Below are 13333 nucleotides of genomic sequence, written 5' to 3' on the forward strand. Positions count from 1 at the left end.
GATGACGCCGTATGGCGTCATCGGGACGTGCGGCGCAGGCGCGCGGGTCGACAGTTGCGAGCGCGAGCCGCGCCCCCTTTCCCCGCCTCCGGCCGCTCCATGAGGGCTTGGCGCGCACTGCGGCGAGCAGCCGCGTCCTCCTCCTCCTCCTCCTCTTCCTCTTCTTCTTCTTCTTCTTCTTCTTTTCCTGCTGACGGGAAGCCTCGGAGGCGGGCATGGAAGACTTCACTGTCGCCGCTGGAGCGGGTGAGGCGGCTGCTGCCGCCCGAGGAAGCGGCGGCGGTGGCGCGGTGCGCGGCAGCGCCACCGATTCAGGCTCCCCATGAGAAGGAGGAGGAAGAGGTGGCCGAATCTCGTCAAGCGCTGGCTGAGGCGGCGAGTCCGCGTTCCGGCCCTTTCCGCGCCGGGGAGCTGGCGCTGGCGGAGGTGCGGAGGAAGCACAACACGATGCTGAAGCTGATGTGCCGGCTGGCGGTGGAGGCGGTACTGAGCAGCCCCGGTGGTGTCCTGCCCCACCGCGACATTATCGGGCAGCTGCCCGGGCAGGTGCTGCGTGCGTCGGGGGGGGCGCGGCTGCTTCTGCGGCGACCCTCGCTGGACGAATACGTGCTGCTCATGTCGCGGGGACCCACCATCGCCTATCCCAAGGTACCGGCTGGTGGCTTGGGGGGTCGCTGGCTGAATCTTACCTTTAGTTTTCCGCGGATGGTAACGTTCCGTGTTTTTCTCGCTCGCAGGATATAAGTGCTATGTTAATGATGATGGATATCCACCCGGGAGACACCGTGTTGGAAACGGGCAGTGGGTCCGGTGCTATGAGCTTGTTTCTGTCAAGAGCAGGTGAGAACCTGGCTTTAGATAACGCTGTATTATTTATTAACTTATCACAGCTTGCTGGGGTTTCTTTGACCAAATACTTACGGTTCTCATGGTCCTTACTACTCAGTTCATAAAACTTGTGGTTCAAGTGTTCATGTATCGTTTGTTGACTTGAAGGAAAATTATATCAACACAGGGACTGCAAACCATTGTGACTGTGCTTAGAGGGCCATAGTGTAAATGGTTACCAAAGACCTCGCAGAAAGCTGAGTTTCACCATGCCTCAAGATCACTCAATTGCAGCTGGTCTTGATATGTTGGGCCCAGATTTCAAGGTCTACAGTTGCACTGCTGCCTCCTACTCCTATTGCTTGGTTTCTTTTGATCATCTTTATGGAATAAACTAGTGTTTGGGGATTTTTAGTTCCATTGGGATCTTGAAGCTAGCATGGGATTATCCTCAATGTGAATATTGCTGCTATAGGAGCTAGAAGCTGACAAAACATTAGCGCTTCTCTTTCCATTTAGAGGGAGGGAAAGTAAGAGTCGTTAGCTTTCCCCATCTTGTCCTACAGGCAGACCTCACACCAAAGAGATGGATTACCTGCTACTGGCTACAGCAAAAGCTAGCTCATGCTAAATGCAGAAACTGATTTTTCTGCCTTTGTTATTCAGCCTACTGTGGCCATTTCATACAAGCATACCTGAACTTGCCAATTATTCCTCTCATTTTTCAGTCTTGTCCAACAGATTTTTTTCTAATCACAGTAATTTAGCTGTAAATGGGCCAACTTGGCAAAATCATTGGCATTACCAGGCTGTTAACACTATCCAGGGGAAGAGTGCAGTTGTTGTGAGCCAGATCAGCTCTATTTTGAGGAGTGGCAAAAAGATACGAAATTGCATTGCTATTTTCAAATTTATTGAATTTAAATTGACATGAAATGCAGCAAGTTTTAGTCACATCTGAACACACTTTGGTACTGACGCAGAAATAAATATATTTGATTTGCTGTTTCCTAATAGTGGCTGCTTTTGCTACCATTAAATACACACCAGTGATACCCAACAAGGAAAACAACTGCTGTGTGGGTAAATGCTGGAATTCAAATCTAGTGGACACCTTACCAATGTCCATGGAATTATTTACTTTCCAAAATTCCTGTTGATTTAACAGATTTCATTCATTACTTAATTGTTATTAATATTACATTTTCTTTTCCATTCTTTCTTTAATCACTCCCAGAAACTACTGACATGAAACAGGATAAAGTTAAAAGAGAGGTATTTGCCATGACTTTAAGATCTCTGAGAACTGGAAAATAGAATGTATGCGAACTTGACATGCTATAGTTTCACAGTAATGAAGTTTTGCCTATTTCACCCTGGTTTTATTTTAAATAAAGCATTTTCAAAAAGTAGGAATTACTTTGAATGAGTTGAGGGTAAGACTGACACCCCCCCCCCTCCCCCCCACTGTGAAGAATTTTATTTTTCTGATGTTTCTAAACCAAGAATCTGAAGTAACAAGGAGTTGGCACTGGGACTCTACAACTGCTTCAGGTGATCAAAGGCAGTATGCTGAAACCTTCCTTTTCCAACAAGTTGGCTCTGGCTTCTTATGCAGGGTGAGCTGGATCAAGGAGCAGTTGTCAGGAAATCCATCCCTTTTACTCAATTGTCTGAATGGATTTGCAGTGGGATCACATAGGTGAGGGAAGGAGCCTGCTGACTTCAAACTGAAGTGGCTTAGAAAGGCACAGAACTGACCCAGGGAGCTGCTGCTTCCTGAAAGTTGCCTGTACCCATTCCCAAGTAGTAAGGAGAGAGAAGTGAGCCATGGGATGGGCTTGAGGAGTTGGAGTAATACATTGGTGCACTGCTGTCTGCCTGCACAGCCTGGAAATGTTTCTTTTATGAGAAACATTGTAAATTTGACTTGTGGTAAATTTCAGAATAGTAAATTTAGACTTAATAATTTATTGCTGTTGCAGACAGTAACAGGAAAATTACACAAAGCTGGGTAAATCAAAGACTACACTGGAAAACTTGTCTGGGGGGCTGAGATCAGTGAGCAGGCTTCCTTAGCCTGTGAACTGTGAGTGCTGGTGCAACGTTCTCAGCTGCTACCTCTGGTTGCTCACACTCAAGGGTCTAGTGGGGGCTACAGATGCTCAACTTGTCTTTTGCTGCAGGAGTGACTTCAAGAGAACATCTCAGGAGCAGTCTGTAGTGCTATAACTACAATTTATTTCATCTGTGCATTGATGGATTTCTGTCTGTGGAAGAACTAACACAGCACTTTTTCTGTATGTTTGTTTTAAATGTAAAGAAAACATAGATTGTCATTGTTGCATATGTGATAATTTCCTAAAGTGGAGATAGAAAGGTGTACTAGGTATACTTATGTTACAGACTATGGTTTTTGCTTTTGTTTTGTTGGGGTTTTTTTTCCCCAAGTCTTTATAACAGCAGTGTAAAGTGGTGAGTGGAGTGTCTTCTCTTTGTTTTCAGTTGGGCCCAAAGGACGTGTTCTGAGTTATGAAATCAGAGATGACCATCACAATTTAGCTAAGAAGAATTACAGGCAGTGGCGTTCTGCATGGGAAATAGGACACATGGACAAGTGGCCAGATAATGTGGAGTTCATTCTTAAAGACATTTCAACAGCTGCTGCAGATATGAAATCTGTAACACTTGATGCAGTGAGTGAATCCAAGCAACTCTCCCATTTGACACGTGTCTTGTTCTCCATAAATGAAAACCTCTAGTGCTCAATTCACAACAGGATTCCCATATCTGGTGTAACACGAGAAATAACAATGCAGTTCCTCATCAGTGAAAGAAATATTGTAATTATTTGTCAGATACAAATGTTTTCAAGGTTTTCAGTTACAGGCTGAAAGAGTGATAAAGCTGTACTGTAAAAATATTACAATTAATTACTGCTGTCTTGTAAACAAAGACCAACTCACTTTCTTTTTTGTATTTTTGAGAAACTGTTATTTTTATGAGATACATATTTCAAGCATTAACATTTCAGAAGAATTCCTAACCTTATTAAAAAGGTAACTATGTGACCACTTTGCTATCAGCTATATAGAATGCACAATGCAACTAAATTGCAATTTAGAGTAGACTATGGTTTGCTCTCCTGTCCTGCTTCTTTATATCCAGATTTTCTAAAAAGGAGTCATGGGGGAAAATAGCTTGATGTTAACTACTCTTCCCTGTAAGGCGGACAAACTACTTACAACTACTTCCTTACTAAATGCTTTAAATAAATAGCAATTTTTTTAAATGGTGCAAGTAAAGAGATATAACACTCAGGATAAAAATACCATTTCAAGATATGTTTAAAGTAGCAGTCCTGCAGGAAGGATCAGATATTGCATATGCCATTGTTCTACAGTCTGAATACTTTCCTAGAAGAAGATGGATAAATTGCCAAAGACAGACTTTTTTTTTAATCTTGAAACTGACAGCAAGTTAGACGTTATGACCATAATGCACTCTTTTTATGCATTTGAACAATCTTTTTTTTTTTGCCATTCACATTTGAGAAATAGGTATTCAAATGTGTTAGTAAACGTAGTATTCTTAAAGTTTTTATTACTGTCAGGATTACAGGATTTAATTAATAGGAGGCTTACTTAGTTGGTCAAATGCTACTTGCTATTTTAAAAGGAATTCATTTGGAAGTAGAGAAGACTTTAATTTTGTGTGTTTTTGTGTAAGCACCTCAGGTTTTGAGAGGCAGTAATAACACTGGTTGATGATTACATACTGCTGTTGTATGCATCTATTTTCCATAAGCTTTTCTTCCCCTCAGCTTTGTTGTATGTTACATTGATAGATGTACATTTGTTTTTGCAGTAAACATTAAAATTTCTTTCTCGTGCAGGTAGTTCTGGATATGCTGAGCCCTCAGTGTGCTCTGCCTGTTGTACACCCAAGCCTGAAACAAAGTGGGGTGTGTGCTGTGTACTTAGCAAAGTAAGTATTTATTTCTGGCACTTTTCTTCAGGCATTACTGGCCCTGGGACAAAACCAAGTGTCTTCTGAAATACATATCCAGCATTAATGAAGTGGTTGACAGAGTTGGGTTTTTTCCTGATGTAACTTTCTTTGGGAGTTGTACTCAGTATAAATTACACTTGGCCAAATCCTTTGGCATCTACCTGGGGAATGTTCTTATTCTCATCAGTGAAGTTTGGGCTTGATGGCATCCTCAAAATAAATGCACTGTTCTGCAATGCAATAGCCAGGTTGCTCCTTTACCCTAAAACTGAAGGACTTGTGTAACCCCAAAGGTAAAGAATATGCCATAGTCGGCAGAACTGAGATTTTGTGATTTGAGTTTTCAAAATACTACTTTATCCTTTGCATTTCTTCAAAAGCATCACACAGGTTATTGACCTTTTAGACAGAATACGGAGCTGCAAGCTTCCTTTTTTGTGTGAAAGGATAATTGAGGTAACTCACAGAAGCTGGTCAGTGCTCCCCGCTAAACTCAAGCGTTGGAAATCAAGCCAAGTGGTGGAAACTCAAGAAAATATTGAAGAACCACCTCAAAATGAATATGAAGAAATCCATATTCAGGATCAAGCAGTTCTCAAAGAAAGCAACTACAATGGTAAGAACTTCACTGTTGATGAGATACCCTATCACTGCACTTTGATAATCCAGTATAGGAAGAGGCAGGGTTTTCTTAGGTCAGCTGAGAACAGGCAAGGTTTTGGACAGCCTAGACCCTGTCAGGTTTAAAAAAAAAAAAGACTATTATTTGTTATTTAAGTATCCTATTAAAAATCTGGGTTAAATAGAAAATATATTTTCATTTGCAGTAAAGAATGACTGCCCTTCTACCGCTGTTTTCAAATTTTTGGTGTTTTAAGAAAATTCAGTTCTTGATACTCATCCCATGAGGACCCTGATGGACTTAAAAATTCCTTAGGAGAAACGGTGGCCAGTGTGCTCTGTTTTAAAATTATGCTGTTCTGGCAAATCCAAAAATGCTGCTATACATATAAATATAAAAATGCGCATGTGTGTGTATATATATATATATGACAGATGTAAATAAATTACAGTATAGATCTGCACAGTGCAAAGCATTCTGAATATACTGATAAGTGAACACAAAAAAAAGAAAACACGTCAGGGAAAAATATTACATGCACACTGTCTACTCTAGTCTGCATGTAGGTCTTAAACTTCTGGGAACAAAGTGAAAAACAATGTCCTTCTCACAGAATCACTCAGTGATGCTGCTGAAACAAACCGCTCAGTGCCTTACATTGCCCGACCATCCCACTGGCAGGAAGCTCATTCAGGTGAGACACTTGGAAAAAATTTAAATGTTTAGAGGTATTTTTATTTCAAAGAAACTGACTTTTTTTTTTTTGTACTAGTGTTTGATATGTTCCTATATCATGAAACCATAAAACTTATAATAATAAAATAATCATTGTATATTGAAATACTAAAGTAGTAACTTCTATTTTTTATTTAGCATTCCTTATCAAGCTGAGAAAGTTTGGACCGCTGCTTTCTTGATGCTGCTGCCTCCTTAACTGCTAAAAAAATTGTATATTGTATCAGAATAAAATAAAACATAACAAAGTAGATGCTACATTTTACAAATTATGTAACTTATAAGTAACAACTTCTCTGATTCCTACCTCACCTTAATTTTGAAACATCAACTGTTGTCCCACTATGTAAAGGGAAGAAATTAAAGTGAATCATCAAGTCTGGTGGTGTGATGCAGCCCAGATTGTTCTGCAAATCACAGTATCTGTCTTATCAGGTGCATTTTATTCTCCATTGCTTGTAAACCAGTCCATGGACTTGTCTTGATCCAGGATGCTACAGGGTTGCCTTTTCCTGGATGGGCTCTGACAGTCTACCAGAAATAAGGAGAAAAAAAATTTAGTAAGGAAAGAAGATCAAAGGTTGCTCTTCAAAATGAATACTTTACTGGTTTCCAACTGGTGACTATAGCTTGAAACATAACTTTAAGAGATGCTGAAATTCACTGAATGTGTTCACTTGATTAAGCTGTGCTTATTTCAAAACCAAAACAGTTGTTGGCAGGCACAGCTTTGGTTCCCTTCCAGCACTCGTACTACAAGCTGCCTGGTTATTTGTGAACCTCGCTTCATATAAAGTATTCTCAAATGCTTGGAGGAAACACAGTTTTCTCTGACCCTTGTCAGAGATGAGAAGCAAGAGCACTCAAGTAAAAACAGACTTAAGTTATTTTGTGTCTCACCTGAGGAAGTGGGACTAAATTAAATTATTAAATTAAAAATTTAAGTTATGTTTTGTAAACACCTGACTTGCTTTGTATCTCAGGAAATATTCAGATGCCAAATTTTTCAAAGCCGAGGGATCTCTTGAGAATCACATTTGTACTAAAGTTGTCAAAAACAATCTTAATGTAATAGTAAAAATTTGGATATTAGTGAGAATATATGCAAATAAGTATACTAAGAACTCTGCACTGGTTAAGTACAGGAGAGTATCTTTGCAGAGCTGAGGCCTTATCCAGATGCCCAAGGAAGTTTACATCTCAAGTGTGTTTTACTTTTAATAATAAATCTAATACTGGGTTTGCCCCACAAATGCTGTATGTAATGGAGGCCCTTAATGCAAAGGCTGAGGATGCTTTTGTGAGTAGAGTAATAGGCAGAGATTCAATTACATAAACAATTCTCACAATAAGCTCTTGTTTTCTACTCATACCCCAGTATTAAAACAGTCTTGTATCAATTATCAACAAATGAGACACTTAGAGGAAAATGGGAATTGCGATTTAACCTATGTCCAGACCCATACCACAACTGAGCATCCTGCTGTTTCTGAAAACATGCACTCAGCAAGAGCACTTTAACTCACTTTACACACACCAGTATTTTTATTGTTCCAGCCAATCATAGGCGTTTAAAAGAGTAATCTCAATTTCATTTGTAATGCAAGAATAGTAACAAATGCCTAAGTTGACTGAAATGCACCCAAAATCTACTGTAGTAGATGAAAGTAATATGAAGAGACTCAATATAAAGCAGTTGGTATTTCCAGGGAGTCAAGATACAATATGTGAAAATGAAAATTAATCTGTGAGGGCAAAAGCACAGTTCTGCCAAGGTGGAACAGGGAGGGACAGAGCAGTCCCTGCAGTACTTTGAAGGGCAAATAGAGCCCCAGTTGCCTAAACTAATGGAACATTATTCACAATATTAAACCATACCTTGGGCTTTATAAGAAGGAGAGTTGATGAGCATTTTTTCAGTTGAAAAGGTGTCCTTCGATTTCTGGGATGAGTGTAATTCTATTATCTCCAAAGTGTCAGTAGATGAGGAGGAAGATGATAATCCGAGTCGTACAAATCTGCCTTTCTTACCACAGAGCTGGCAGTCTGTAGGAGTAGCACTGGGTCCTCGGGGCAGCTGCACTTGGTCATAATTCCTCAGAGCTCCACTGTGGTGCACAGAGCGCTCTCGCTGCCAGATGTAGTGTGTTGGAGCAATAGCCATCACCTGTGGGAACAGCCGTGGGATCAGGAAGAGTAAAAGTAATGGGACAACATATGGCTGAAAACAAGAGATCCCATTAGTGTATGGCAGGGAATTAATGTAGCTGAAATGGGCATCCTCTCTTATCTGTCTCATACTGTCCCGCTGGAAAGTTTGCTCCCTTAGGCAGGAGTAAATAATCCCAATACCAGTCAGGTATCAAACACCACCTCATGTTTGGGATGTTGGACACAAGACAGTGTCTTAGGCCAGCTCCTAAACATCAACTGGCAGTGTTCATCATCACTGAAATAACAACAGTGGGAAGCTGGGAGGGTTTGCAAGGAAAAGCATCCTGCACTCGCCTTGTTCCTTGTGCTCTACCATAGCATCTAACCCCATCCCCAGAAATGGGCCTCTAGAGTAAATGAGATTTTCTTTTCCACGACCTGGAAGTAAACATTATGTACTTAGAGCATGACAAGGGTTTTTCCAGATACACACTTCATCTGAAAAGTGAGGAATATATTTTTTCTTACAAATTGTAAAGCACACAAAATTATTTCTAAAGTGGATGAAGTGAAACAAAGAATTTAAATAAAAAACATTTGCATGAAGCAGATTCTAGCCAGTAGAAACTTCACTTTTAACAGTAGTGCAATATAAAATATTCTAGTTTACTTTAAAAACACAGTTTTAAACAATGTATTTTAAATGGAGAAGGAAAAAATATCACGGAGAATAAATGGACCATTACATTTTAGCAGCATCTGTTCTTCTCTATGGATTGTCTGCTTACTTTAGGGGAGGAACTGTACAGAGCTAAATTGCTAGCTGGTGGTGGTGTGATTTCAGCATCTACAACATGAAATCTCCCTCCCTACCTCTTCACAGCAGCGTCTGCTTACAATAGCCCTGTAGTCAATTCTACTCCACAGTTGATCTCTTAACTTTAAGAAGTCAGGGAAGAGCTTTCTCCAGGCTTTGCCCAAAGCCCATGGGAAAATGTCATACTTTGCTTCTTCATTGTCTTCTTCAACTGTGTTTGCCAGATACCTTCAAATATATATATACGTTTATGCTTGTAAATATTATTCAATCTTAGACCACTATATTAGAATGATTTCTTATATAAAATAAGAGACATAGGGGAAAACACTAAAAAGATACAGCCTTCTCTCTGGAAGACAGTATTTTCTTAATTAGTTCCATATGCATCCTTTGGGTAAAAAAACTCCAAGATTTTATAAAAACTGTTTTACCCTAGAGTTTCCTAAATTAGTAGATAAGCAAGAACTAGCATATCCTGACATCCTTCTCCAAGCTGGCAAGAAACCCTTGAACTAAAATGAAGTTTCTGATTATTTAAATTCTTTAAATAAGGCTTAAAACTATCCAGTGAGATCTTAAACTTTAAACTGTTTATAGATTTTAGCTATTCTTGGAAAATTACGATGCTCGTATTAAATTAGGAGCAAACAATGAAATACAGGTTTGACTTCAGTTGTAAATGAAAAACTTAGATGATTTTTTTTAATGTCTCTGTTCTTCCCTTTGTTCACATCTGTTACTTTTAGTTTTGGATTGTCTTCTCAGACAACAGTAAAATGTTTACTTCCTCTGGATCTACCTGATACTAAACTCCTGTATATCACACTTGAAAAAATTAGGACTTTTAGTCTCCTCCCCAGTTCTCCCACTTGCTCCTGACCCCAGTATTCTCTCTAGTCTCACTGTACCCTTTGTCCCCTTTTAATCCTTTCACTGCTCTGGCCTGGCTTTGTGGAGTCAGAGGGCTCTCTCCTCTGTTCTCTGTGAATGTCACCCACAGTACCAGTGACAGTAGAAGGAACAGCCACCTTTGCCCCTGCACTAGTGTGCAAATCAGAACATCTGAGAAGTGATGTTACCAAAAAAGATGACCTGAGCACCAAGACCCTGTGAAAAAAATGCAGAACCCTCTGTAGGTGTAGCCGGATACAGAGGGTTATGTAAGCCTGGTAAAGATGGATTGCTCATTCTACCACTGTTTCAAAGTATAGGCATTTTACAACTGTTCAAAAAAGTTATCACAAGTTCTCTAGTAATGTTTTTTTTTTTTACAGTTGGCTTAAATCATATTGACAGAAACTTTAATAACAAGTTACTCCTGAGATGCCTGTCATGGTGAAATGTTTTGATACAAATGCTTTAAAGGCTAGTAGCAAAGATATGAAATAGGGTTTTATATGAGCACCTGTGAGCCATATATATGTTGCTGTGTATTGTCCTGCATATATTTCTTGTACTGCTTTAAAAAGCTCCCAGATTCAGTTTGGTAGGCAAAATGCCACTGTGTGTATCACTACACCAATGCAAACAACCCCTGTCTGCTACTCAGGCTTGTTCCGTCACAGGAAGAATGGTAAATTGGCACTATTTATGTACAGTATGTAGAGATTATCATAGAACCACAGAATGGTTTGGGTTGGAAGGGGCTTTAAGGACTACCTTGTTCCATCTCCCCTGCCATCCCCTAGAGATGTCACCCCTTAGATCAGGTTGTTTATATACTGCCTCAAGGAAGTCTCATCACATATTATAACTATCAGTGTCATAAAGAAATAATGCATAGTTCATCCTAATGAAACCAGATAATTTTAAAGTACTTACAGAGCCACAAAGAAATTGATTCTGGTATGCTCCCTTGGTGTGAAGTTAGCTCTCTTGAAATAAACGAAAGTCATTGCCAAGAGATACTGTTTTAAAATGTAAAATTAAGTATCAATATGTTATTAGGTGTAGTATTTCCTAAATTGTTTCACACATCTTGCACCAAGATCTTTTCATCATTTTTAAGAAAGAGGAAAGCATGAATTAAGTTTCTTGAAACTTCCATTTGAAGCCATTAGAAAAAGATTATATTCTGTATTTGCATTAAAGTATCAGGTAATTAAGGGCAGATTTCTTACTCAATATATGTTTATTATCTAAGAAGGAAATACATTTACCTTGTCTGCAATTTCACAGCAACAATCCATCCAAAGGAAGTCTTGGATGAGATCATCATCTGTAACAAGAGAAAGCTGTAGCATTTCAAACACCAAAACTGTTTATGTTAGAAGGTATTATAATATAACAGGTGGTCTTTCATTAAACCAAATAAAAGAAAATAAGCTAGACCCACTAGTAGGGAACAGAGAAACTGAGGCAAGAGGAGAGGTCAGGTGTGAAAAAAGCTTACATGACAAAAGAAAACAACCTCTACCAGAAAGGTAAGGTGGAAAATCTGTTGACTGCATTTCATCCATTCTCAGTAACAGCAGGTAAAAGTGGGAAAAAAAAAAAAACCACGTATTTTTTCTGTTTGCATAATTTCTTCCTGCATTACATGCTTCCAGGTGATAGCACACCATTATTTCAGAGAACTACAGACTGCTGAGATCCTGCACCTTGATTACCTGGCAGCCTTTATAGGGCAATACTTGCTTATTTTTGGTCAGTGCTTCATTGTCCATGACCATGTACCGTAATTGCCACAAACTCTCTCTCATTCACTGCTGTATTTAAGGGTCAAATAAAAATCAGCTGTTATCTTCCACTATTACTTAGAGTCTTTGCTAAATTAAATAAATACAAAACTTTATATGAAAGAGACATGACTAAAGAAGAAGTGCTCCAACTCCTTACATCAACTTCTCCCCCAGGAGTTTATTCCCACAGTAAATAACACATTTAAGAGACAAGGAGTCTTTTTTTTCTAGGCCTTGAGTAAAACAAGATGCACGTTGTTTTACGTGTATTTGTTGAAATATAAGAGAAAAGAGGAAGGAAAATTATAAAATAAAAAGCAGTAAACCACCTTGGTTTCATTTGTAATTTTAAAAAGATACTTTTCATCAGTTTGGTAGCCCTTGTACTTTTAACTTAAGCATTAAGTATTTATATAGCAAAATACAACAACAAAACATTTTGATTAAGAATTGCCATTAGTGTTGATATAAAAAACACTTTTAAAATTACTGAGCTTGGAAAACGTTCTATTCAGTCAAATCATTCATATCTCACATTATTAACCTACCAAATAATTTAAAGAAAGCCGTCATTTCCTGACGCTGAATAACCAGACATGGTCCCTTGGGACATTTATATTTCTGACTAGGAACCCCTTTTTCACAATTTTCTTGATGGCATTTAAAAGCAGGTCGCTTTAATCTAGTAAGTTTTTTTTGCTGATGTGATCTGGATGCACTCGATTTTACATGAACAGTGACAGTGGGAGGTGTCTGACACACCAGATTGTGTTTCATTTCCTTAAGCAAAGGTTCCTGTTAAAAAAATAAGAACAAATTAACTACAAAAACAGTCAGTTTCAGCACTAGTACAGTTATTTTGTTCTCATGAAATGTTTCAGTAGAGCTTGTCTGTCAGATGATGGAAAATTAATTTTATCAGTACTGATTATCTGTCTAAGTCTTGTGCCCTAAGACAGCCACATAGACTTAATTTAGTTCGTATTTTATAAAGCTTTCTTTTTCCCCAGTAGAAGGAGCCTTCAATTTTACTTTTTACAGTCGACTTTGGAAAATGGGAAAAGAGCATTTCCAGGAAAAGTTGCTGTTTGTCAAGTCCTTGTAGCTCCACACAGTTCTACCAAAAAACTATTCCTCCAATTTGTGATTGTCTTTTTTTAAAAAAAGAATATTAATAGAATTAGCGCAGCAGAACTGCGAGCCATGTAACATTAAGATCAAGTCTTGAGTTCCTAATTGCCTTTGGGAATTAAACTGATCCCTCAAGTTGGACATACCCTGAAGGCACAGCCAAGGAAACGTACCCGTGGTGTTTGTAACAGCAAAATTTAATGGGCGATCAAATGGAAAGTGAGGAAGGGTATTTTTTGCCGGGATTAAATGTATTTCCAGTAGGTCTCTCGGCAGGGGGCTGTTGGAGGCCGGCTCACCGCAACCTGCGTCGCTCCCCAGCTCTGGGGCGGCCGCCGCACGAACACGGCA

The 13333-nt window shown here is 39.2% G+C and overlaps 2 protein-coding genes across 5 annotated transcripts; one reads left to right on the plus strand and one right to left on the minus strand.

Annotated features, from left to right (window-relative positions):
• The first annotated feature begins 94 nt into the window (after nt 1-94).
• Nucleotides 95-6420, plus strand: TRMT61B (tRNA methyltransferase 61B). 4 transcript variants are annotated; one of them, XM_062489356.1, is made up of 7 exons: nt 95-648; nt 738-840; nt 3334-3524; nt 4724-4815; nt 5220-5455; nt 6075-6155; nt 6335-6420. In XM_062489356.1, exons 1-7 carry the CDS (start codon nt 100-102, stop codon nt 6376-6378), a joined length of 1296 nt encoding a protein of 431 aa, XP_062345340.1. In that variant the 5' UTR covers nt 95-99; the 3' UTR covers nt 6379-6420. The 4 variants fall into 4 exon arrangements, with proteins under 4 accessions (XP_062345340.1, XP_062345343.1, XP_062345339.1 ...); XM_062489359.1 differs by lacking the exon at nt 6335-6420 and having other exon boundaries at nt 6017-6114; XM_062489355.1 differs by lacking the exon at nt 6335-6420 and having other exon boundaries at nt 5220-6128.
• A 218-nt stretch (nt 6421-6638) lies between these two features.
• Nucleotides 6639-12628, minus strand: SPDYA (speedy/RINGO cell cycle regulator family member A). The gene is made up of 6 exons (XM_062489360.1): nt 12400-12628; nt 11330-11388; nt 10992-11077; nt 9224-9395; nt 8075-8363; nt 6639-6727 (listed from the first exon to the last, which is right to left on the minus strand). Exons 1-6 carry the CDS (start codon nt 12626-12628, stop codon nt 6639-6641), a joined length of 924 nt encoding a protein of 307 aa, XP_062345344.1.
• Between the last annotated feature and the right edge of the window lie 705 nt (nt 12629-13333).

Source organism: Cinclus cinclus, chromosome 3 (assembly GCF_963662255.1).
Source record: "Cinclus cinclus chromosome 3, bCinCin1.1, whole genome shotgun sequence".
In the NCBI taxonomy this organism is placed as follows: Eukaryota; Metazoa; Chordata; class Aves; order Passeriformes; family Cinclidae; genus Cinclus; species Cinclus cinclus.